Below are 25,592 nucleotides of genomic sequence, written 5' to 3' on the forward strand. Positions count from 1 at the left end.
TGCTTTTCATCTAAAAGAATATCACAAATCCCTTGTTGAGTAAATTGTTTGTTCAGTTAATAAGTCTATTTCTCCAGCTTGTACATTTTTTACAAAAATTTTGCATTTTGGTGAAATTAACTATTTGCTTTTTTTGATGATTACTGTTGAGGTCATGTACCCCATTATGAACTCCTCAATATGATAGTGATAGGGATTAAGTGATAGCTAGCTGGCTCCTGCAAATAACCTATTGTACAGATAAAATCCTCGTATAGAATTTGAAATTTCAGGTGATAGCATGTATCACTGGATAGGACATTAGACTGGGAGTCAAGTGACCTGGGTTCTGTTTCGGTCGCTGCCATGGGTATCCTTGAGAGGTTTGCAGGGAAGTTAGATATGTAAACCAGAGATGTGGAAAAGTAACAAGATAGTGAGTAAATGAGAGAGATGATTTAGTTGGGGATTGGTCCTGCTTTTGAGCAGGGGTTGGACTAGATGACCTCCTGAGGTTCCTTCTAACCCTGATATTTTTATGATTCTATGAGAGAGAGTACGGTCCATTACTAAGGAGAATCCCATGCAATTGTAAATATATATTCAAAGTTAACTTAAAGCTGCTTCTGCTGTCTAATGCCTGTAATACTTCTATCCTGCAGGTGTAGGTATGAGTCAGTAAGTAGTTCTAACTTTTTCAGTTTGTATAACTGCCTGGATGTGGCAATAGAGTAAGTGGTTCAATAACAGATTACAGTTATTGTAGCATTAGAGAAAGTCCTAGTAGAGGATAGAATGGATTTTTAACCCAGGGCTGATTGTACAGAGCTCCACGGGAAATCAGCTAGTTATAGTGCCTAAGCTGCTGCAGTACACTGATTTAAAAGAACTCTTCATTTATTTTTATGTATTATTTTACCTTTTGGGTTTTGGATGTGAATGCTTTTAACAAATTTAGTCTGGGTTTTTTTTTTGTGTGTGTGGTAAACTGGCCATGTCTGCATTCAGCGTATGTAACAACTCCTTGTCTGCCTTATTTCTGAAAAATACTGTCCTCCCTACTTCATTCCTTCCAGTCTTGTTTTTCTTGCAAACCAAGTATATACTGGAGACAGGCATAAGCCCATCTTGGCAGTCTCAATAGTTGCACAATTCCTGCCAGTAAAAAGACACTATTAAGCTCTCTCCAATCCTGGTTCCATCTACTCTCACAGATACAGTTGCCATAGATAGCCGAGATGAATCCCTAGAAGATTTAGGACTATGGCCAGAACTTCTCATTACCAGACAGTGTAACTACGCCATCCTTCTTCTCCCTGCCCAAATCCTTTCTCCCTCATTGCACTCTTTCTGATAGAGATGTCTTCCTCTTTTTTCTCCTAGACCTCCATCTATTACAGCATATAGTCTACTCCCACAACTTCTTGACCTCCTCTTATTTTCCCTGGGATTTCCTGGAATTTGGCTTCTTGCCTTCCATCTCTTTGAATCAATAGCAAATGCCCAGCCATCAAAATATTGCAGCCAATACTGGGGGGCTCTCAGGCAACCCACACAGACAACCCTTCAGTAACTTAGTCCCAAGAGCCTGGTGGATGTGTCATTTTGATCCAAGTGTTGCCCAAGTTATTCTGAAAAATATGGACAGATTGAACAAATACAATCATCATTGCTCCTTTGTGGCCATTCAAAGATTGGCTTGTTAAAGGCCAAATATCCATAGACAGGCGTTGACTCCAAATCCCTTGTAGTCTCTCAAAAACAGGACAGTCACTCTTCTCTCCAGAATTTAGCCTCTGCTGGCTTGTTGCACAAGAGATTATTGCCTCAATAAAAAGGAGTCTCTGAAAAGATAATAATGCTCACTTCAACTCCTGGAACCCCCTGATCCCATTAATCATTCAGCTTTCAGTGTCTTCGGAATGACCTATTGAATTTCCTCTGGAGGGATTCCATATGGGCTTAGTTGGTTTTCAAGGTTTGGTTTCAGGCTTGCCAGTAACTTAACTTTCACAGAGTGATGTTTCCATAATTCTCTCACAAGACTCAAATCTCCTGTAAGATACGTTGCCCTAGTCTCGAGTCTTAACCAAGTTTTAATAACATTATTGGAACCAGTCCCTTGAGCCTACTGACACATCTCTGATTAGACTGTAAACTCTTCAGGTTCTGCTTGCTTACTGTTTCAGCAAGGAGAATCAGTGAGCTAACAGGCCTCACTTACCACTCTCTCACACATTGTCTTCCTCAGTTTTAAGATGGTATTCCTTACTGAAACATCTTCCAGGAACAGGACTGTTACCCAATTTTATGGAAATGAAAGGTGGTCTTGTTCTTGATCCTCTGCTGGGCAGAGGAACAGATTCACTGCCTGGAGGTCAAAAAGCCTGCAACAAGTCATCAGGGCTCCGGCACTAGTCTTTTCAGAAACCGTAGCTACTTCAGAGTGTGAGAGAATATAATCTCCATGTCTATCCAATGCTGATTTGAAATAAAGGGAAAGAATTAAAATAGAGGTTTTAAAAAAGAAAAAGTGAAAAATCAACTTAAGAATAAAAGCTTTTTTCTACATACCATTTTCACAAGTAAGAGCTAGGTTTCTGTTGCTGAAATAGAGTAGAGGAAAAAACATATATTCTGTTTTTCAATTACTTTTCTGCGTATGCTTTTGACCGCACTCTGTGTAGTCAGTTTAGCTGTTTCCTCTGTGTATAAGTCACTGTATATCTTCTTATTAATGTAGGTTTCTACAGACCAACAAGAATATTTTTTAAAGGCAAATATGAGTTTAAAACCACAAAAATTGACTAGCAGTTGTGGTTGTTGGGCATATTGGCAGGTGTAGAACCCTGAAACACAATTAAACTTATTTTTGAAAATGAATTGTTTTCCAGTAACTTGATAGTATCCCATTAAGTATAATAAAGCCCTGAGTTGCTTGCAGCTAATTATCCCAAAATTAATTTTCAACTCTTTTTTAATTTTTTTATTAAATCAAGTCATTGACTGGGTGTGTGCTGTAGAAGAGGAGCTTAATAAACCTACTAAAAGTGCCAGCTCTTATTATTTAATAGTTGTACTGCAATAGCTTTGCCCCCTCATTGCCCTTTAGACCAAAACAAAATCAGAAAAGTTCAAATATCTTTTTAGACTACATAGAAAGATGGGTTTTTTCCCTGGTGAAATTTGTGCAATTCATGAAAAACTGAGGTGCAGTAATAAAAGCAAATTCAGATAGAATGTGCAGTAAAGGTAGTTTATAATGTTTATAGTAGGAGAGTGGCTTTGTGGTTAAAACGCAGAACTGGGAGATGGTCTGTGGCAAAGTCAACAATAGCTGCTATGTTTCCCATCCATTGATAATAGGCCTGATGGAAAGTCAGCGGGAGTCTCTTTCCTGTGGCATCACTGGTCTTTACAGCTGGGGTTTCCTCTTGCTTTTAAACAGGACGAGTTCTTGAAAGAAAGGGCTCTGATTAGAGAACCCTAAGCATGCAAAACTTTTCTGCAACCATCTTCTTCCCCAAGTTCTGTAGACTTGTTACTTCTCAGTTAAAATTTATATGGTGTCAGAGTGAAACTAGAGTGGTATAGAAACTTTATATGCTATCCAAACAGCTCTGGTGACAGTATTGGAGTCAGATGGTAGAAAAAGTGGTTTTAAAATCGCATCTAAATGCCACCCAGTGGCACATATCCCCATAATATGAATGATAGTATCTAATGCCCTAACAGTAATTTGTATGCTTGTGGGGAGGGGAGAATAGACCCTTCAGTTTTATTTACATTTTGCTTATCCAGCAAATAACCTTGAATGTAAGTCTCTTGCCCTGTGTGCTTGGTTTTGTGAGACCAGAGAAGATAGTTAATTAAAAAACACTTTCTCTAAGACTGCAGAAACCAACAAAAATGAATTCACTTCATTTCAGTTAATATAAAATCCGCTACTAGCTAATAAAACTTGAAATAAGAACAGTTACTATTTTGGGGATAAGTGAATAACTTGGGAACCTGACCCATTTTCCTCATCTTAGTCAAGCAGGACCTAATCCCAGAGGTGTGTGACAGTTATCGCTAAATGCATAGTGCTACCTCATTTTCCTTGGGAGTCTTTGCAAGATTGTATCTGAGGTTATGCTCGTACAAGGAGTGCAGTTCCAGGTAAACTTACATAGTGCACAGTGTGGACAAGGAACCACAGCTTTAAAGATAAACTTAATAAGACACATGCTCAGTGGACAGTATGAGAGTGTTTTAACAGCTGCTGTAATGGTGTTTTAACAGATGTCCTAACTGATGCTTTTTTATTGGCAGCAAAGAAGGTCTGTGATCTGGTATTAGAGAGTTGGCTTTATAGAGAACTTAATAGCTGGCATGAAGTTTTAATCATGGTTTTTAACTCTATATATACTGGCTGGTTTAGGCTGGGCCTTATGTCTCATTTTATTAAGTCTTCTGAGAAAATGTGTCCAAGGTACTGTGTAAAAAAAGCAAATTCTGTCTGTCTTTTGCCCTTTGTGATGTGCCATAGACTGAGTAAAAACCTACTGCAAAGCAGGGAGAAACTTTGCTTAAATCTTCTTTCTGTCTTTGGCTTGCAGAATGTAGGTGTGGATCGCTCAAGAGAGGAAGCCTTGAGGACAGTACCTAATCATCTGTAACTGCCGTGGACCATGACAACATCCCCTGCCTGCTACAGAAGCACTAAGGAAATAGCTCAGGTACATGAGATTGGAGAAGACATCCAAGGAGGTCAAACAATGTCACATGCACGCACTCCCTCTGACTGTAAGGCTTTTAGAATGTGATTCAATGACTTGTGGAAAAACCCACGTTTCTGGAGGACTCTTAATACTGAAAGTTGAAATGTGCAAGACTGGAAATATTTATGGGAAACCCAGTGAAGTTGCTATTAATTTTTCTTCTGTGAATATGCAGTTTTTCAACTGTTTTTATTCTTCACCTGTGGATCATGCAAGATTGTTAATTGCTCTTCTCAGCTTACTGTCAAGTTTTAACTGAACTTTTACTTTTTTTTCAATAATGGCTTTTCTAAGAGTACCTCTTATTTTTACTGTGAATGACTGCCTAGAGTTACATGACGTGTGTGTGTGTGTGTATATATATATATATAATTTTTTTTAATGTGAAATTCTGCATTTAATGCATTGGAGGCTCCATTTGATACAAAACCACTTCATATTGGAGGCTTGCTCTGAAAAAGTTTCTCAAGTATTCTTTTTTTCGTCCCCATCGATGTTTGAGCATAGTTCAAGTGTTGCAAAGCACCGTGTTTGTATGTCTTTTGAAATGGAGATGCTTTCCCCTTTGCCAAGAAGAATATTTGATTATATATATTAAATTATATTGACAGCGAGAGAGGCTTTGCTATCACAGTAAGTTCCTTTATCTTCTCCTTGCAAAATGGCATTTTGTACCATGGTGAGGGTACACTATTATACATTGATCATTATGGAAGGATGGTTTTAAGTACAGATAGCTGGCTTGTTAATAGTCTGATTACCCTAGAAAGAGATTATAAAGGGTAAGATGACAGATATCTTTCAGAATATCTATACTATCCAGGTTAAGCAGCCTTTCCAGGAGAGGACACATCTTCCACGTTCAGGGTGAAATATACTCCCATTCAGCGGGCCCTCAAAAGACCCAATGCATCACTTTAATGCAGTAAAACTTCAATGTAAACCCTAAATGGGCTCTAATAGAGTGATTTTCACCCTAAAAGTCTAAGGTTTTCTCTGTGGGAGCATTAAGTAAATAGAGGAGGAGAATGTTAAAATAGGATTTTAGCCTCCGGAGAATTGTATGAGTACAAAAACCCTTGAGTGAATTTGGAAATTGATTTTTTTTTTTAAATGTCATCTCTGTATTTTGTTTTTAAAATCTTTAACTTTCTGTGAAATTGCAAGTGCATTTACGTCCAATGCTAAAAAGTGGTAGAATTTTCTATGCATGTCAAGGCCACTCACTACCTTCATTGTTCCAAGCCAATATATATATATATATAGTATACATGTGTTGCTGGATGATAGGATTTAGTTAGCAATACCTAATTGTTAATAAAATGAAGAAATCTGCCCGTTAGTTACTGGAGTATTTTTTTGATGTCTGTATTATTTGGTGGTTAATTCAACTCTTGCATTTATCCGTTAATATGTTTAGTTGAATTTCAGTGTAGAGAATTGGGTTCTGTCAAAGTAGCTTGCAGGCAGGGGCTAAATTGTTTTTTGTTTTATGCAGGGAGGGGACTCTAATATGTGCTGCTGTTGTGATTTGTTTTATTAAGCTAGTCTTAGCAATACAGTCAATGTACTGGAAGTAAGCCATATAGCTAGATTTCATTTCGGAAAACAAATGCATAGGATATCAAAAACACTTGCTTGGAACCTTACTATCAAAAGCTTTTTGTCTGTAATCCATGCAACCAGTAATATGCATTTAAAAGTAAATAATATATTTATTTAGATACATTAATTGTTATTGTCTAAGGTTAGAGCACAAAGCGCTGCTAAGACATTTATTGATGCACAGCAAAACAAACCTTAAAGATGCTTATATTGGAGAGGGAAGAGATGCTATATAGTGGGTTCCCTTCTGATAACTTATTTGTTCATAGTTCAGAAGAACAGCCGTATCCTCTAATGTGCCGTTTCCTTTGGATCTGGGACACACGATCTACAGTAGGGATTATTTATGTTTAATGATAGTAAATTGAGGAAGCCTAGCTTTTATCCATAGTTACCCAAGGCAAATTCCCAAATATTATTTTCTTCATGTGCTTTGAAAAGCAAAGGTTTACCAAGACCGAGTTTGGACTACTGTAGTTTTGAGCTTGGTTCTAGCAAAGGAAGCATGGTTATAAAAGGGAAATGTTTCCCTATATGAGTTTTTAATCTCAGAATTTTCAAAGGTGCTGTAAAATTCTATATGGCTAAATGTTTTATGTATAGTAGATATTTTTATAGACTGCTTTTAAATATACTGTGATCAGAGTGGTTGCTCATTTGCAGGATGGATGTACTGTATAGTAAAAAAATCATTGTACACAAGTGTGAATAAATTGTATGTCAGTACTTGAAAATAAAAAGGAGAATCTGAAGCTATCAATTCTATTTTAATTTACAAATAATGTCACTAACTGCATCTTGGTTAGTAAAAGACAAAAATAATAGAATGTAAAAAATAAGTAAATGATCACCCCTATCTCTCCTGTAAAAATTGAGAGTTCTGGAAATATGTTGCAAGAATTACTCCTTACCATCAAAAAGCAATATACATATTCTCATCTGGTTTGGAAAAGTGAGTCATCATCCAGAGGGGTTAATTTCTAAGCATGGCCTAGTATGTTTGTTTTATGTTGCAGTGATTGGATGGAATTAAACTAACCCTTCTGATATGACTGGCCTTCAACTTAATCTTCTAGGCAAAATGAATCTCATGTGATCTTTGAGCCAAATAATAAAGATCAAACATTAAAACTCAAGATATTTGTGTTTCTTTCCTTGTCCCCTTAAACCAGCTATGCTACAGTAACATTTAGAGTTGGGTAAATATCTCCTCAGGACAAAACAGTTTATCAATTTATCCACTGTGGAAGACTGTGAAATACATTTTTGTGAAAAGTATCTCAGGTGGAGAGAGGTGTGAGAGTAAAGGTTAAATTCATTTCATTATCATCTGCTGCAAAAAGAGGTGAGAGGTACTGATTGTACTACCTACAATATGTGAGACAAGCTGAGAACTGCTCAGATTGGCAAAAATCTTCTGCAATAGCAATAGTTCAGATTTAAAATTGAAGAGCAAGTCAAAATTAATGTGAAATTATGATTGTAAATTGAGGCTTTGTGAATTTCAATGAAAATTAACTGTTACGTTTTGTCATTCTAAATGTTTAGGATTTGTGACATTCTAAAACAGGACAACTTTGGTTTCTTTTTAAAAAAGATTAATTCCAATCTACCTGATAGTCTTCAGTACCCGTAGCTGCAAATTAATCTGCTGTAGCATTTGGATTTAAATAGTCCATTATGCATGTATTGAGATGCAATAGTATCGGTAATGCTTTTTCTATTTCTGTTGCAGTATATGAGAAGGCAGAACTTAACAGTAGTCATTTGTCTAAACTAGGGGTTCTCAAACTTGTTCATATCGAGAAGCACAGATTACTGTGTTGTGACCACCTCGCTCATTCACACCTCCTCTTTGGAAAGTACTGATCGCTATTAGCTTTAGTCCCTCTTGGTGGTGTATTATCTACCACAGCTATTGCTATACCCTTCTCCTCAAATGCAGTAGCATTCTTTATTAGAGGGAACTCAGTTCCAGGTGCCTTTTTTAAAAAGGCCTTGAGACTCCTCTTTGCAGTGAATTGTATTGACCCTTTTAGCAGCAGCTGGAACTAAGAACACCAGCCCTTGTGCCCAGTCATCTCTCCAGACCAGTTTGGGAATCAGATAATAGATTGCAATTATTTTCTATCTTCCACAAGGTGGCCCTCATGCACAGTGATTACAGGTTACTTTAGTCATTTCCAGTGGAGAATAAGACTGTCACTTAATACATCAGATATCTATAATGACTTAAATCTGAAATATTTATTGTGCTGATGCAGATAAAGATTGCAATGAGTGTCTGGTTACTTGTTGGAGGGTATGTTAGCTCCCCTTGCATGAACTGGTCCGTTAAGCCTCCTGATACATTGATGTGCATGTGTGGACACCAACTGGCTGAGGCAGGCACTCCCAGCAACTCCTACCAACTAGAGTGATGTGCAAGAAGAGAGCTTTGTAGAGCAGGGTCATTTTGAAAGAGGAGCATGGGTAAATCTAACCAGTTAGAATTCTATTTTCTTTTGACAAATTTTAAAATTACTTCTTTCCTTGGTTAAAGCAGATATACATTTTCCCTTCTTGAAGGCCTAGCCCCAAAGGATGTCGCATTGTGTTGAGAGCCTGATTTGAAACTGTATTTGTTAGCGTGCATCTCTACCATTCTGAAGCATCCATAGGCACACCAATCTCAAATATAAAGAACAAGAGTGTAGCCAGGTAAAACATACCTAAGCCTTCTCTGTTCTGGTGATTTATCCCCTTTTCAACCATCGGTTGGCAGCCATGGTTCTGTCACCTCTGCTTGAAACCCCAAATTGCACTTTACATTTATTTTTGTTCTTCCTACACTGAGGGTTTGCACTTACACAGCTGATATTAGTGCAAATCCCCAGTGTGTAGGCAAACCCTTCTATATGAAATAAAAGGCCAATCTGGGTCTGCCTATATTAACCTGAATTTATTATGAGAACACTGAAGCTCCAGCTACAGGTCCCAGCTTTATAAAGTAGCACTGCTTTTATAAAAACAAAACCAAGAATGTATTACATGATTGAGTCCACAGTGGAGCCTCATTTAGAAGGCCCAAGCAGTCTTCCTGTTTCAGTAGTACAGTGTTACGGAGGTTTAATCTGCCTGAGACTTAAGGGATGTTTGCACTTTGAGCTGGAGCTGTAAATTCCAGCTTCAGGAAACATACCTGAGTTAGGGCTCAAAAATAGCATAGTAGTGGCAAGAGGGTTTAGCAGCACCAAGTACATATGTGTTTGAGCTGCTAGCCCCTCCTGCTGCTGTGGCTACACTTTTTAAATTTTTTTTTTTAAGCATGCTTCCTTGATCAGCACTAGTTCAGGTATGTCACCTTGAGCTGGAATTTACACTTCCAGCTCCAAGTGTAGATGTACTCCAGGTTTTGCTATTCTTTCACTATATGTTCCGTACAATACTGTAGCATACTGTGAAGTATTATAATTAACAAAACTATATTTTGTGATTGTCTGCTTACTCACTGATTTGCAAAATAAAATCTTGCTATCTCTGGCAAATCCAGTGCAGAAAGGTTTTATTGTAGTTAAATGAACCATACTCACCTTCTGCTAAATGTTCCATGTTTAAGCACTGCACTCACTAGAAAGTTCTTCTGAAATTAACAGGACTTTTCTTAGCATAGTTCTGTAGCTTATCACTGTACCTCAGGAAAGTTTTCAATAAGATATTCTCATGTTCAATAACAATAGTTCTAAATTCTTAGAGGACCCCCCTCAATTTTTTGGTGCATCTTGGATAAAGAAATCCAAAGGAGTTCCTTTTGATCTCAACATAGGGGCTTGTAGCCATTTATGTACACTGAGGTACATTTGATTGTTGAATTAATGAGCAGTTTTGATTATGAAATTAACATTTATTTTGCTTCTGTGCAGAAGAGGATTTTCTAAACTTAATGGACATTAGGCTAATAAATATGCTGAAGTACCTACACTTAATGGTTGTGTCTCACACATACGCATATGGTGTCTTCTGTGACAATCTGGTAGCTAACTGTTTTTATTCTTTCTGGGTAGTGCTAATTGCGATTAGCAAATCAGGGCCCTCTTTTATGCAATACACTTAGACAGCAGCACTTCAGTATTTGATCTATCCACTAGTTTAAGGTCCATAAAATAACTGGGCCTGTAGCATGCTATGTAGTAGAGCAAGTGGTGTATATCTTGCTCTAAAGTTAATGTTGGTTATGATTCAACTTTCTGTTTACTTGGAAGTAGACTTGTGTGAACTAGTTTTGTAGTAATGTAAGTGGTTTAACCCAGGTGAATACTCTTCCCCCCCCCCCCCCCCCCATCATGTACCGACGTTGTTGAACTGTGGAAAGCTCACATGTGGTTATAACCTACTAAATGGAAGCATGGCTTTGCTTTAACATCAGTTGTACTGAAACACATGGAGCCACAGATGTTCTGTTTGAAGGATATAGTGCTATTCCATATAAATCACCAGCTGGCAGTTCAGTGGAAATGTTCCATCTCTGAAAGGCCAGGTAAGTGGACCCAATATTCCATATAATAGCTGAACCAGGGCTTTTTTGTAAAAGGCAGTGATCTTAAAGTGCATTTATTAATAGACATGAGCAATAATACGTTATACTTGTACAAGTTTCCATTGTTATTTCAGTCTCTAAAAATTTACTTCTAGGAAGTGGGTTGTTGCCAGATACTTGGGCCAGAACATCTGATGCACATGTTTGCCAAGGATAAATATTTAGAGTAATCAATGAAGCCTAGCACATGGAAAAAAGATGTCACATAATGAATGCGAACTAATTTCCTAATGTAACCCATCCTTTTGAGTTACACTGCAGGTGGAAGGTTGTAGCAGTTAATTTTGTAACTATTGTAATGATGCAGGATAGAAAGGAGATAAATTAGTTATATTCAACAGTATTTAATCATTCTTGTGTTTTCAAAAACTAGACACACACTGAGGCTAAACTTAGAGAATAGCCACAGACGAACACTCTGGAGGTCCCACAGTTACATGAGTTCTTAAAATATTGGCTGGTGTCTTACAATAGTTTGAGTATTAGTTCGTAATGAGCCAACACCTGACACTAAGAGAAACTAGTGTTGGATAGAGTATCCTTAAAAAAAATCTTTGCTTTTTAAATCAGGAATGTTTCTATAATCTCAGTTTACCTTTTACAATAGATAGAGTAAATTAGTGCCATTTTGGAAAAAAAAAGTGTAATTGCTAAAATCAAAGTTTAATATAACTTCAAATTTTACTGAAGATGAATAAAAAGGCCTCAGCCATATTTAAAAAAGACAATCTTTTCTAATGTCTTGTTTCTAGAGCAAAATATACAGCATATATATACACATATACACATTTAAGTAACCAAAACACAATTTACATTTTGCCAATTAATGCACACGATTCTTCATTTCTTAACCCTGATGACCATGCAAAAAATCACTGCCAGTTAATCAGCAGTAAGGCATTTTTCATGCCACCGTATATTATTTTCAAGGAAAGGTATAGACACAACATGTCACTTAGCGTTTGGAAGCCTCTGTTTACAGTGTTTAACCCCAAATGTTCAGAGACTATGTAGCCAGGATCTGTTCAAATTTAGGGTTAATAAAAGAGAATCCAGCAAATGCAGACTGATCCATAGATTCGATCAAGTTTTTGTCACTGTAAGATAACCGTGCCTTCTCACTCAGAAACTCTCGGTCAAAGTTGTTGTAGTCACTTGCTGATTTCTGTGTTAAAGAGGGTGGAAATAGTTAGTGGCTTCTTTAGCGAAGCTGTGCAGAAACACAGAGAAAAAGTTTTAGAACTTGTAACTGGGAGCGCAACATTACAATTCTTCATTTACTATATGTAAGATCTTGAATCCCCCCAGAACATATTTTCAGAGTTATCACCCCAGTAGTTCTAATCATTGGAAGAGTATTAAAATCACACTCCTTTACTGATGAAAACTCAAGCCAAACTAGTGAGAAGGATGTTAACTTTTTCAAGCTTCTGCAAAGCATTACTTAAGTCTGTAGATGTTCCTGAAAGCTCGAAGTGTCAATCTTTCTACATTTACTTTATGGGAAGTTCACTTTGAGGTAGATGAACACATCCAGCATTTCAAAAGGAAAAGGCAGTTCATTTTAGTCATACTTGTTGGCCTATCAGTTACCGTTTTAACTAACGATCTTACCACTGTGCTAGCAGATGATGGAGATATTACTAACATGATACCAGTGAAGAAAACCAGAACACTCATCTGTTGAGTTGTTCATTCTCCATCAAGCAAAAGATTCCATGATTATCACTAAGAGGTTTAGACATGTTCTGAGATGCGCTTTTTTAAAAGTGGTATTGCCAGAACTCCATCATGGCTTAGAGGCTCTCTATAGGGGAGATTCAAGGCAAATAATTAGGCTTAGATAGCTCCTTCTGGTGTGTACATAGAGGGAAAGAGCCATGTAAATACCAAACAAAGAAAAAGCTACAGCTGAGAATGAGCACTAGCCAACCTAATATGGGCTCCAACACACTTGTGTGTAGATAGCTTAGGTATTACCACTGGAACAATCAATACAATTGACACCAAAGAACTTAACAGTGCCTATGATGGAGAATAGAAATCCTTTCTTCCCCCTACATATTAAAAGAAAACTGATTTGAGCTGGTGTGGAACACTTGCATTTCCTAGACTGCTATTAGATAGGCTATTGCCTCATGTTTTGGTTATTGTTCCACATGGTGCTAAATGAAGTGCTTTACATATGCCTATGGAAGATTCCTAATCCATGTATAAATGTAAGGTATATCAGGAAAGATTATAGTGAAAGTTATCTTTAAACATATATTGAGAAATGCAATCAATGTTCAGATTTTTTGATCTGAGTGGCAGTGGTAATTATTTATATAAAATTTATACTTATTTTAAAGTGTCATCTCAAATGGTAGTATGAGATTATTAATAAATAATCTATTATGTGAGCAATCCCACACTATGCTTGATAACACGTAAGTACAGGATGTTCTGCAATGGAAAAATCTATAGCTGGTCCAACTATTTATTTCACTGAAAAATCCTTATATCCACCTGTAGTTCATTTCCCCCATTCAGCTTTAACTAATGGACTGTTCATATTCCTTTCCACCTGTTATGACTAAAAAAAAAAAAAGCTTGAAGGTTTCCTGTTTCTTCAACAAGCATCTTTCCTAGTGGCATCCTCATAACCATACTACTGAATCGTTTTTGTTTAAGTCATTCCTGAAATTAGAGACAGGTGGTGAGAATTGGGAAACTCAGAATGACAGCAGCAGCTCTGGCTCTTAGTCAATATGAATCATCTGGGTAACCAGCTCTGTGACAACAGTGCAAAACCACCACGTAGAGTACAGCAAGTGTTGGAACGATACATACCACTTTTGGTTTAAAAGGAGGCTCTATCTCCCTCTTCTCTAGTGCCATCCAGTTGATTGTTTTGAAGAAAGAATGCTCCTTGATGTTCCCAGTAATTCCTAGCCTCTTTGTTGGATCCCTTTCAAAGAGCTTTGAAATAAAATGTGTGTAAGATTGAATTTTGTATCCATACACCACCTCAGTGGGAAAGGGAACACAGGGCTTTAGCTGGTACTGAGGGTATATGGGCACTAACAAAGACAGTGGAATTGAATTGTATGTACTGTTGAAGGGAACAGGTAGTCCACTGACAGTGAAAACAAGGTATTCAGAGTGATTGCAGTTCACGTAAACATACCTTAGCTAACTTGAATCAAGCTAGCTCTGGTACTCAAGCAATGAAGCTGTGGCAGCATGGGCTTCAACATAGGCAGTATAAGCCCATCCAAGTCCCTGTTTAACTATTCATGGGATAGCCTGGGTTGAAGTGCATGCCCCCTCAGGTTCACTGTTCCAGTACCTGAGCATGCACTGTAACTGCAGATCAGACATACCTTAAGGGTTTCCCTGTCTCCTCTAACATAGTATAGACATAGGCTTAGACTAGCCTTAGTCCTAAATCTGCTTTGGTTTCAGTTTAATAAAAATATTTCACTGCTTGCCTAATTGCACTTCTGTGAAAGGTTTAAAATTATGAGGAGATATTTTACTGAAAGTGCAATTTGGTGGAGTTAGTGTCAGCTTTCCTTCCCTTAATACAAAAGTAACAGTAGGCTCTACCGACTGTGTCACAGCCAACACCGACCTTCTCTAGTAGGCTCTTTGATTCCTTGGTAATCCACCGTGGGTAGTGAGGTGTGTCCACTCGGATTGACTCGAATAACTCATCCTCATCATCTCCATGGAAAGGAGATTGTCCAATAAGCATCTCATACAGCAAGACTCCAAATGACCACCAATCCACAGAAAATGTGTACTTCAAGCCCTGAAGAATCTGTTGCCATGACAAGACATGTGCAGGGGAGAGAAACACAAATTTTAATAAGGAAATGCTACCTCCAGAGGCTCACTTAACTAGGCCCGCAAAGACTTAAAATTTTTTTGGTCATCTCCAAAATCCGAGTCTGCATCTTAAAAGGTTAAATCAGCTTGGATACTAAGTCATAAGTACTTAATTTTCTACTAGTAATCCATTTATCTGATTAGAGATTTATAGCTTCTTTTCATACACAATGTAGACCTGCATGTCAACTACAGCAAAAAGAATGAGAGGCATTTTCAAACAGAAAAATCTTCATAGAAGCCAGAAAAGAAAAAATTAATTAAGCTTTTGACATGGATTATGACCTCCGAAAAAGGAGCTTTATGTCCTACTTAAGTGGCTACAATTTAGATTGTAGCTAGTTGGATATGGAAAATGTGTAGCTAAACTTTTGTCCAGTTTTGTAAATGTATTGGTTGTTCACTTGTAACATGGACTTCCTAGGCAGAAATATTGTTGAGCACCTGACAACTTGGTTTTTCAACCGTTAGAAGAGAGTGGACTTAATTCTCTTCCCACTTGAACTAGTGTAAGTCACTGCCACTCCTGTGCAAGATGAGGAACTATATGACTGGAGGAAACAAGACCGATTGTGATAAAAGAAAATAATTTACTAACAAATGGACGTTTGCTGTGATGAAGCTCTCATAGCTGTAACTAGGATTTCAATTATCTCATTCTGGACTATAGTACAGGTGAGATTTTAAGAGCATAAGTCCCACTGAATTTCAAAACCCTCCCCACCCCCTGCCAAAAAAAAAAAAAATCAAATTTTTTTTTTAAACCTACGAGTTGGTTTGATTTTAAATTTCATGATGTGGGAGAAGGAGCCAGCAAAGACCAGCTCTGAATTTTGACCAAGTTAACATTTTAGATGAAGGGCATCATTGTGTGTGCAACACAAGAACTTCTGGATTCCAACTGGCAGGGATCACAAGAAGAATGTGATGGACTCAAAGAGCTCAGTCACACACACACTGAAAATTATGTTCTTAAGGTCTGTGACTAGCAACTGGTCACAGGTAAAAAGCAGGTTTTCTTTCAGGCACAAAATGTCTGCTTACACTGTAAATTAAGTATCATATGGATCATAATTGTGAAATCTTCAGAGAGGAAATATACAGGAAGACATGAACTAGCACTTTATAAAAAGGACAATGAACTTTTGGTGGTATAACTATGGGACACAGGTACATCCTCATTCTTTCCATCCGTGTGGCCAAGCTGCTAGCAAGCTTGTCCTTATGAGACAGGATCTTAGCCACTCTGCTTGAAAATGCTGGAGAAAAGATTTGACGTAAACGATCTTATAGAAAATAGAAGAATGCCTTGTAATTAAGTTTGTCTCTCGAAAGTGCATTGATTTTGTTTTATATGTAACCATTTTTCTAGTATTCTCATTTCTATCATGTGAACCTCCTTTGTTTGATAGTAAAACTATGGTTGTTTGCTTCACCCACAGCCCTCATGAAAAGTGTTGATTGTGAGTTGAATCTTACAACTTGGTGTGTACTATTCCTTTGGGAACAGCAGATTTAAGTTCTGTGAGTGTTCAGAGAAACAGAGGCTGAGCATTCCTGAGGAACACTTTGACAGCCCAGTAGATGGCATGGGCCTATCACAACATGTACAGAGAGTGGGAGGCCTAGAAGGCAATGCTTGTGTTGCCAGAGAGTAATGATTTTCGGGAGCTGATCCACAGCAGACAGAGACAAAACTTCCTCACACTAAGGGCAGGTAAGTGGCAAAGTGCCTCACAATCATGGAGAAGAACTACAGTATTCATGGTGGAATTATACCAGTCTTCACTGGGCAATAAGGCAGAATGGATAATGGCTGCTTAAAACTTCACTAGCTGGATAGATTTAATATAAAAAATGAATTGATATTTCAAAAACCCAGTGTATGCTTGAGTTCTGCAGTATTTTTAGGACAGCATCTAGATTAATCTCTTTCTAATTGGATTACTAGCAGTTAGGAATAAATATTTTTAAAATAAAATATTCCCATTATTCTGTGAAAGGAAATGTAATTACATGTTGGTGAGTGCCAAAGGAGGCTTTCTAAACAAATTCTGCATTACCATTGTCAATATCAGAACTTTGCTCTTCTAAGCACTTGACTGGTTCTGTGCTTACCTCAGGTGCTATGTAGTCTGGGGTACCACAGAAAGTACTTGCTCTGTTCTCTCCAACCATGTTCTCTTTGCACATCCCAAAGTCAGCTATTTTGATGTGGCCTTCTTTATCAAGCATCACATTGTCCAGTTTGAGGTCTCTAGAGGAAAAGTTTAAAAAAAAAAAAACCCAAAAATTTCAGTATGCTGCTTTGTTGAAAACAAGTGACACACATTACTGCCAGGAAAGGTTAAATTGCCTCTCACCGAGTGAAAGTAGTAATTTTGAAAGCAAGTTTTCCCCATATTTCTCAGTGCAAGTTATTTATTTGTTAGTAGATCTGGGCAAACAACAGGTTATTTTTATTTGGATGGAACCAAAAATTTATTTCAAAAACTTTCAGCAAATCAGAAAAAAGTTTTCATTTATATTTTAGGAAACTTAAACAAATGTCTTGTAATAATTCACCAAGATCTATGCAAATCTCTGAAATATTTCAGTGTTGCTGTATCTGCAGTCTTTGCAGAAAAAATTTCACCCTGCTGTAAATGTGAATCCAAAAGCCAATTTTGTTGTGTCCTCTCACTTCCCCCTCCATGTTTTAACTATTTCCACATTAAGACATAACCACAGCAGCCACGGCTAGGTGCAGCACACCTACCATTACTTGCATCTGTTATAACTATGAGTTCTCCCCTTTCCCTGTAAACACATGGTAAATTACTATAATCTATTTTTCTATCCTTACCAAGTTTGCCTTTTGCCAAAATCCATTGTGATATTACCTAGAAGGAAATAGACTTATGTTCAGGACAGGCTCTCCTGGTCCCTGTTTGCATTGGTGGTTGAAGGGAAGAAGTTAAATGTTTGGTACAGAATTACTTACTAATTCCAGAGACTAACAAATTTATTTGAGCATAAGCTTTCATGATGCATCCGATGAAGTGAGCTGTAGCTCACGAAAGCTTATGCTCAAATAAATTTGTTAGTCTCTAAGGTGCCACAAGTACTTCTTTTCTTTTTGCGAATACAGACTAACACGGCTGCTACTCTGAAACTTATTAATTCCAGATACTTACTAACCCACAATTTGCAAGAACTAAAAGACCTGAGAACAGCTACCTTTTACAAATGGCTCACAAATATTTTGTAAGGGTCCCTGCCATAGCATGAAGGGAAAAAATCATAAGCAAAGTGTCTGAGGATTTTGGAACAGCAATGTGAACCTTTCAACAACTGACCTGAAGCTACTGCACATGAGAACTATTGCCATCGATGCCTGCACAATGATTAACAAACATCCCAGCTCTTCCCTACCCATGTTGCAAAGATGGCATTTGTCCAGATCTTAGTGATTAGCCTTGTTCAGTTTTTCAGACTTCATGTATTAGTATCCTCTGTGGAAATCCTTGGGACGTTAATGAACCACAGAACAGACTTGTATTCTGCTTTACATCTCTGTTTTGTAGAAAATGCATGGATTCTTATTTGTGGCTGGGATTTTTCAAAAGTGGTTAGGTGAGTTGGGAACACAGCTCCCTGTGAAAGTTGAATTCTTGCCTTCAGTTATTTCCTCCAGGGTTAAAAAATAGTTCTAACTACCCTGTCACCACTTGTATGCTGCCAGTAGAAATAGCAATAGCCCTGACATATCCTCAAATATCTGAACACTTCATGATTTATGTCAGCCTAGTTTTGTTTAGTTGTGAAGATTATAGACCACAGCATTATTGCTAATTCTGTTCTAGAATTCTAGATACTTGCTTTGAAGTCTCTTAGGGCAATAATCTGTGCGCCCAGAAACTCACTCAGATTCATTTATACTAAATTTTGTTTTTGGAAGTTTGGATGAAATCTCATTCTGGTCATGCCAAAGTCCAACCAGCTTATACTTGGTATCTAGTCATAGATGACTGTACAGCAGCAGGGGGTTGCACTACACTTCACTGTGACCACTATAAATTAATGTTAAACACTGTGTTCATGCCGTTTTTCTGAAGTCTTGTTAAATCATTTAACTCTTAATAGTGTGAACATTATTGATGCAGGTCTTCAGGAAAAGCATTTACATTCTCTTCATAACATGAAGTGTTATGCATTTTTTTGTGCAGCTGGATGCAGCAACACATACCAAGGAAGGCAGACTGAACAGCTGCCAACAACCCTGCTACTGACCTATATGGACATGATTAGAGCAGATGTTTCACAAGATGACTGGAAATTCTTTTTCTCCCTTGGTGAGTTCCCCAAAGCAGTTGCTAAGATTGTCAAGAGAGGGTGATCTACTGCTCAAGATCATGAAACAAACAACAGAACTGTCCCTGACAACTCCAGAAGCACATGGTGTGACAGGCTGCACCATTAATCCTCTCCAAGATTGGACACGACTCCCTACCTGTCCCATTGGATTATGGCTGTTGATACATAGACAGAAACATCATTCTCATTTAAATGATTGTTAGGTTACTCCATTAAAATCAAATAACCTTTGAAAATTCACCTGGAATGTGTTCATTCCAGCATCATAAATATTTTAAGTTTGTATTCATTTTTAGGGCTTGTCTACAGGGGAAAATTTACCAACAGAACTTCGTTTTGGGTGGGGGCACCTCTTCTAGAATAAGAGTGTGTTTCTACCGTTTGTTTTGCTGGTAGATTTCCTCATATAGATAAATCCTTAGGCAGTTAAACAAGGGTTTTTCATTTGATTGTCAAGACTTGGTCTCCTTCCATTGCCTTTTCCCATGCCACCTGCACATTACAGCCCTTCTGTGAAGATGCACTGTTGTAGGCTGCCTTATCCACCACCCACTTTCAGAAATTTGCTAGTAGTTGATGGATGTATACAGGAGATGCATCCCAAATATCCACAGGAAACATGCAGTGGAACGTTTTCTCCACTCTGCCTCTTTAAAAAGAGGGGGCCCATCCTCACCCTGTAAGTTGAGCACATAAAGGCTAATGTTATCAGAACGAGCACCAGCACCACAGCCTACAGCTAGTTTTTTTTTTCTCCTAGGTACACGACTAAATATAGGCTAGTGTCCATATACGCTGAACCAGGGTATTACATAGTAACGTAAGTCCTAACCTTTGCTGCCTCTTACTTTTATGTTTCAATAGGGGAAAGAGGTGACAGTTTGATCTCAACAGTACCAGGCAATGAAGTTACACCATAGGTACCCAACTGCACTTGAGATCAGAATGTAGCCCACAAGGTCTAAACACAGTGTGAAGAATTTGGACATCTGCAAGCTCATTTCTGACTTGAAGTTCCAGCCCAGGAAGCAGTGTCTCTCCTTATTTCCTAGAGACAGCAGCAGCAGAGAGCTTTAGCTGCAGTGCTTTTCACAAAGAAGTCAATAGAAATAAACACAGCCTCAAGGAACCACTAAATCTCCATTACCACCAACATAAAGTCAAACTGTCTCAGTCTGAATACGGTGCTTGGCAATAACTAATGTGAAACAAAGACTTCTGTGTAATGTAAATAATTATTTCATTATTCTTGTTGCCAAGGAGAAAACACAAGGAAACAATTATAGCTTCATCTCAAGTACTTGCTGAATTCCATCTTAAACATTTGATTTTATTCCAAGGGTATTAATAAAGAACTGTTCCTTGTATATGTCCTGGTTGTAGCTTAATCACAGAATCCACTAATACATCACAAGAAATATACCAAGTGTCAAGGGCCCCATATCAGAGGGATCACTACTCACCTATAAATAATGCCTTTGCTGTGAAGAAATTGTAAACCGCATACTATTTCAGCTCCATAAAACCTGAAATAGAGCAACACCACTTCAAACTGGCTTGCTTAGTTAAATAAGACATTTACTACATTGTGAATGCAACTAAGAAAAACAGTTTTTTTATGAAAGATGAATAGTACTGTAAGTTTACATAACCATTATGGGGATGAGGGGGAAAATGTATTTAGTTTTTGCATCATTACCCTCTATAGCTTGCAATATGGATGTAATGCAGTATTGAATACTGTTAATTGTGAATTACTGTATGTAATAAAACTGCAGTTAAAATTACTCTCTCATATCTGCCATATCTTTCCAAGGAATGAGGCCTGACAGTTTACAATATCACTTGGGTGTCTCTCCTGAAAGCTACAAGGTTTTTCTTCTGTTCAGTTCTATACACGCAACTCCAAACATTATGGAAGATAGCAACTTCCTTTTCTTGATGCTTTGCTTCCACCATGGAACATTGTCCCTGATCTAACCTTTAATCTTCCTTTACACACTTGGACAGGTGCATAGCTAAGCTTCAAGAGGCAACAGTAAAGAATAAAAAGTCAGAGTACCAGGAATCTCATGGGATCACCTTAAAATGGATGGGGTTCTTAATGCGAGAGAACATTACACCCCATCCTTCAATAATTAACCTGACTATAAAAAGTCAGTGAAATAAAGTTAGAGCTGAACAAAGTTAAAGACCTTCCTTCAGCATTCACCAGAATATCTGTGCATGGGATTTTTGTTGAATTTTACTTAGATTTTGAATGGAAAGACCATGTCTGATGAACTTGAGTTTAAACTGCAGAGAAAACCAGCCTTAAGATGTTACACAAGAGTCTGTGGTTTAACAGAGGTTGGTCTTGTAAGACAGACGAAACAGAACTGTAGACAATTTGGGGATACCGTAGGGTGTTCTCTTAATGAAAGTGCCCTCCTGGTAAAGTTTGTTGAGAGGGCTCACTGCTGTTTGGGGAAACTGGAGTCGGATCAAGCTCTGATCCTAGCAGTACACAGAGAATCTGGACAGGAGAGAGCTCTGTCTCTGTTGTCTATGTGGCCCCCGCTGGCAGTCCTAAAAGTAGGATGTGCCAGTTTAACAGAGTTTTTGAAGGGGGGGAGGAAGAGAATAAAAGGATCCCTTCAAGCTTCCCATGCCCCCTCCCTTTTGTGAAGAACTATACTGAATTATTTTAAAACCCAGCTGCCAACTTGTTTTCATTCCTGAAACAAGATGCATCTGGCAACCAACCCAGAGCTTCTGAAAAACTCTTTCCACAGTGTGATACTCTCCATATCCTGCACACTAACCTACTGTTCAAGTAAAAGTAATTTGAGAAGCTCTCTTATTGAAAGCAATACAAGTAACATGACTGGATAGCTAGGAATGAGAGTGAATGCTTCAAGGTGGGGTCCCTCTATTGTAAATCCATCTTGGACTTTGCCCACAGCCTTTTATGCCAAAACTCTGTGATGAAATGAAACTTGATATTTGTTAATACAGCACATAATAATTGACATGTAATCCCAAACTGCATATAATCAAGTCCATCACTAGGCTTTTTTTAATTTTTACAGTGTCACACATAGATTAAACCTTTACCCAGTGCCCTTCCCTGTTAATTTTTGCACACCCTAAATTTAATGAAGACAATAAAAGGACAAGTGCCTTTTTTAAACCTGTTTTGCAGAAGGCGTCTAATATCTACCAACACTGCTGCCTGAAGTTTCATATGATTAGTTGCTCAATGTGCCCACAAATGATCCATAATCATTACTACTAAAATATGAATGAGTTCATTTTGTGATTTTTTTTGCATTGCTAGTCTCAGCTAAGAGAACAGGAAGCATTTGCATCTGATCAATCTCCTTTTGCTAAACACTCAGAAGAGAAATTGCATTTTTTTGAAGTTTAAACAAAGAATAAGTGGATACCATACTCTGATGCACCAGCCAGTTAGCTTGGTGTTTTTATTCTGCTAATTTTTGGACCTTAGGAAAATAAATGAAGTTTGCACTTTAAATTTGGCTTGGAGTATGAGGTAGAGCTGTGGAAAATTCTGACATCTCTTTTCACTCCAAATCAGGACAAGAAGTTGAAATTTTTTAAAAAAATTATTTCAGAACAGAAATTTCAGAATTTTTTTTATTGAACTGAATCTAAAAATGAACCATTACAGATCAGTTTAATAAAACAGAACGAAAGAGTTCTGAAAGATTTCATTTTGATTTTCCCAATGGAAATGCTTGAAGGGAAGGCAGAAAATGTTTGGATTCTCATCTGCCAAATAAGAAGAGAGTCTCCATGTACCATATCAAGTTTGCAAACAAGGCACGCTAATTCATTAATGGTTACTTGTTTTTTCTATGCCAAACAAATAGAAAATTGAAGGGGGTGTGGGAACACACATTTTTCTCACATGCAGGAGTTCAAAATATAAGGATGTAGGCCCAGAGTCTTGCACAAGACACTGTCCTAATAGGAAAATTGCATCTGAAGCACTGCTAAGAAACAATTCACTTTCTGCAGCTTCTTTCTGGTCTAGATATGGCTTATTAAGTTCCTTTGGCTATTTAACATAATCAAATCCAACTCTACAAAGGAAATTAAAAGAAGGATAAGAGAACATTTTCCTGTGCCACCACGCACCACCAGTCCATTATTACAGAAGGTCATTCAGTGTATGGAACAAACTCTTCCAAATATGTCTTGACTATTCACCCAATTAAATAGATTGGCTGAAATCACTAGGTCCTTTAGAACTATAAGCAGTAAAAAAACCCCAAAACACAAAAACAAAAACAAAAAAACCCCTATGAACTGTTCTCTCAGCACAGCTTGTCCAAGATGCATTTTTTTGTTTAAATCTTATTTTAAAAACTCCAAGAAAAGCAAGTATCAAAGTAGCTCACTTATTTGGGACTTACATTGCTCTGAAGAGATCAAAGCGCCCCTTGTCCTGTATGTGGAACATCAGGTCCCCTCCGTTCAAGAACTCCATAACAAAAAACAGATGATCCTATTTACAAAGCAGGAGAGAACACAAAATTAACTTGCTTATGCAATTGTGACCCAGCATGGAGTTGCTGCTTCCCTTTGACCAAGAAAAGGACTAAGAAGTGGTGAGGAAGAGAGGAAGTTGGCAAATGGCTTTTATGGAATGGTCTTTGACTTCCCCAGCATGCTCAAGCTTTTCCCTCCTGCTCACACCCCCACAAAAATCAAGAGTCCCATTGCTACAGATTTCATTAGCTCAATGACATCCTATGCATCTTATTTTCAGAGTTCATGTGCTTACAGGTCAGATATGAATGTATATTTTAATGAATCTTCCATTTGTGCTTCCCTTAACTTATGTGAGTCATCATCTTAGATCATGTCATCCAGGATGAAACCAGTAATTGAAGTGTTTAAATTAAAACTCCTCTCTCTGGCTGTAGACTTTGTAAATGTTGTTCTGTGCCAGTCTGACTTAAATGTTATTTTATACCCACTTTGCACAAACTACTACCCAAAGTGGAAGGCAGGGAAGAATCAGAGCCAATACCTCCAGTCAATTAAAACATATTTCACTCATGCAGAGAAACAGATTGTATCTGGTCACTAATCCATTTTGCTTTGTTACTGATACCAGTAATACCATAAAGGCAAAAGTTAAATCTGTACTATACCTTAGTCTGAAATGTGCAGTAGAGGTGAGTAAGAAATGGGTTTTCCCATGCAAGTGCTAGGACCCGCTTTTCCACCATGGTACATTCCACATCATCATCGATTAGCACCACATCCTTTTTCAGAGCTTTAATAGCAAAGAATTCATTCTTCCCTTTCAATTCAGCAAGCAGAACCTGCAAACACAGGAAGATTTCAGGGCATATGTAAGAAAAGTTGATTTAGCTAATGCTGCTAATCAGCAGAGGAGAATTTTAGCACAAGCATTTAAAGCACTACAAAACAGTCATTAAAAAATAGGGAGATTCATACCACCCCTCTATAGCCCCTCAGCCCAAAGGCAAAGCTAATGGATTTTATGATAGGGTGCATCACAGAAATTGTGGTGTACCAGCCCAAACAGGTGGCAAAACGTAGGACATCTGTGCAGCTCCTCTATTGCAATCACTTGAGCTCATGGACTAGAAGAAAGGACATGAACCCTGTTCATCCCTTTGAGATTTTTCTTTGCTGCATCTGTGAAATAACCCAACTAACGGCCATGTCCAAAATCCCCCTCCTTGTGGGCCTATTTGTAAGGCTAGCATAGAACTCAGCTCCACCATAGTCAGAGGACATGGAGTCACTCCTGCTCTGCAGCAACCCTGCTTCGGTCCAACTCAACCATGGTGGTTCCACTGCACTGGGGTGCTCTGTAGCCACAGCTGTGTTGTGCATATGAAAGCATGGCATTATTTCATACTGTAGAGCATAAAGGCTTATGCATCTTTTTGGGTATTAAAGGAAGAAATCAAGAAACAAAGGGATTGGGGGGGTAGTGCATCGTAGATCCTTTTTTAAGTTCCAACACTGCTCTTGGTTGGTTGCAATTTTACAGGGTTGGGACTTTTTGAGGCTCAGATGATCACAATCCATTCCATTAGCAGTAACAGTTTCACAACAAAGGGTTAATAAAATTCTCTCCCCACAAAATGAAGATTGTTTGCTTAAGTGAAATTATCCCATAACATTTCAGAATAAAAAGGCAAATCAGCTTAAGCACTTCCCACTTGTTACGCACCTTTCCAAAGCTTCCTTTCCCTAGTACTTTGTGAAAGATAAAGCTGTCTATGGTGAATTTTCTCCTGGTTCGTGAAGCTGGTCTTGGTGTACTTCCCTCCCAGAGCTTATCATACTCGCTGTTATCTGCTAATGCAAACCATGATTTTTAAATTCAGCATAGGCAATTTTCATGACAGAGATTCCTATAGTTTCTGACTTTTGAGTGCTAAAATGCC

The 25,592-nt window shown here is 37.9% G+C and overlaps 2 protein-coding genes and 1 long non-coding RNA gene across 21 annotated transcripts in view; 2 read left to right on the forward strand and 1 right to left on the reverse strand.

Annotated features, from left to right (window-relative positions):
- The window catches only part of PFKFB4 (6-phosphofructo-2-kinase/fructose-2,6-biphosphatase 4), a 102,141-nt gene extending 95,060 nt beyond the window's left edge, over positions 1 to 7,081 (forward strand). For all 14 annotated transcript variants that reach the window (XR_006282486.1, XR_006282485.1, XM_043518014.1 and 11 more), the window contains one exon: positions 4,581 to 7,081. Coding sequence is in view for 4 of the 14 variants with exons in the window: in XM_043518014.1 (XP_043373949.1) it covers positions 4,581 to 4,640 (60 nt within the window). In the remaining 10 variants the exon portion in view is untranslated. The remainder of the gene's footprint in view (positions 1 to 4,580) is intronic.
- The window catches only part of PRKCD (protein kinase C delta), a 124,949-nt gene continuing 104,445 nt past the window's right edge, over positions 5,089 to 25,592 (reverse strand). For 4 of the 6 annotated variants that reach the window (XM_038410242.2, XM_038410238.2, XM_043518013.1 and 1 more), the window contains 8 exons: positions 25,376 to 25,503; positions 24,318 to 24,491; positions 23,574 to 23,665; positions 20,616 to 20,678; positions 16,915 to 17,053; positions 14,540 to 14,728; positions 13,756 to 13,884; positions 5,089 to 12,088 (listed from right to left, as the gene is read on the reverse strand). In XM_038410242.2, the coding sequence (XP_038266170.1) occupies positions 11,930 to 12,088; positions 13,756 to 13,884; positions 14,540 to 14,728; positions 16,915 to 17,053; positions 20,616 to 20,678; positions 23,574 to 23,665; positions 24,318 to 24,491; positions 25,376 to 25,503 (1,073 nt within the window). In that variant the 3' untranslated portion in view covers positions 5,089 to 11,929. The remainder of the gene's footprint in view (positions 12,089 to 13,755; positions 13,885 to 14,539; positions 14,729 to 16,914; positions 17,054 to 20,615; positions 20,679 to 23,573; positions 23,666 to 24,317; positions 24,492 to 25,375; positions 25,504 to 25,592) is intronic. The other 2 variants (XM_038410244.2, XM_038410245.2) reach the window with 1 other exon arrangement.
- LOC122460883 lies at positions 10,750 to 13,762 on the forward strand. The gene is made up of 3 exons (XR_006282487.1): positions 10,750 to 10,863; positions 11,398 to 11,402; positions 13,619 to 13,762. It is a non-coding gene; the product is annotated as an uncharacterized LOC122460883 (long non-coding RNA).

The sequence above is a fragment of the Dermochelys coriacea genome, chromosome 7 (assembly GCF_009764565.3).
Source record: "Dermochelys coriacea isolate rDerCor1 chromosome 7, rDerCor1.pri.v4, whole genome shotgun sequence".
In the NCBI taxonomy this organism is placed as follows: Eukaryota; Metazoa; Chordata; order Testudines; family Dermochelyidae; genus Dermochelys; species Dermochelys coriacea.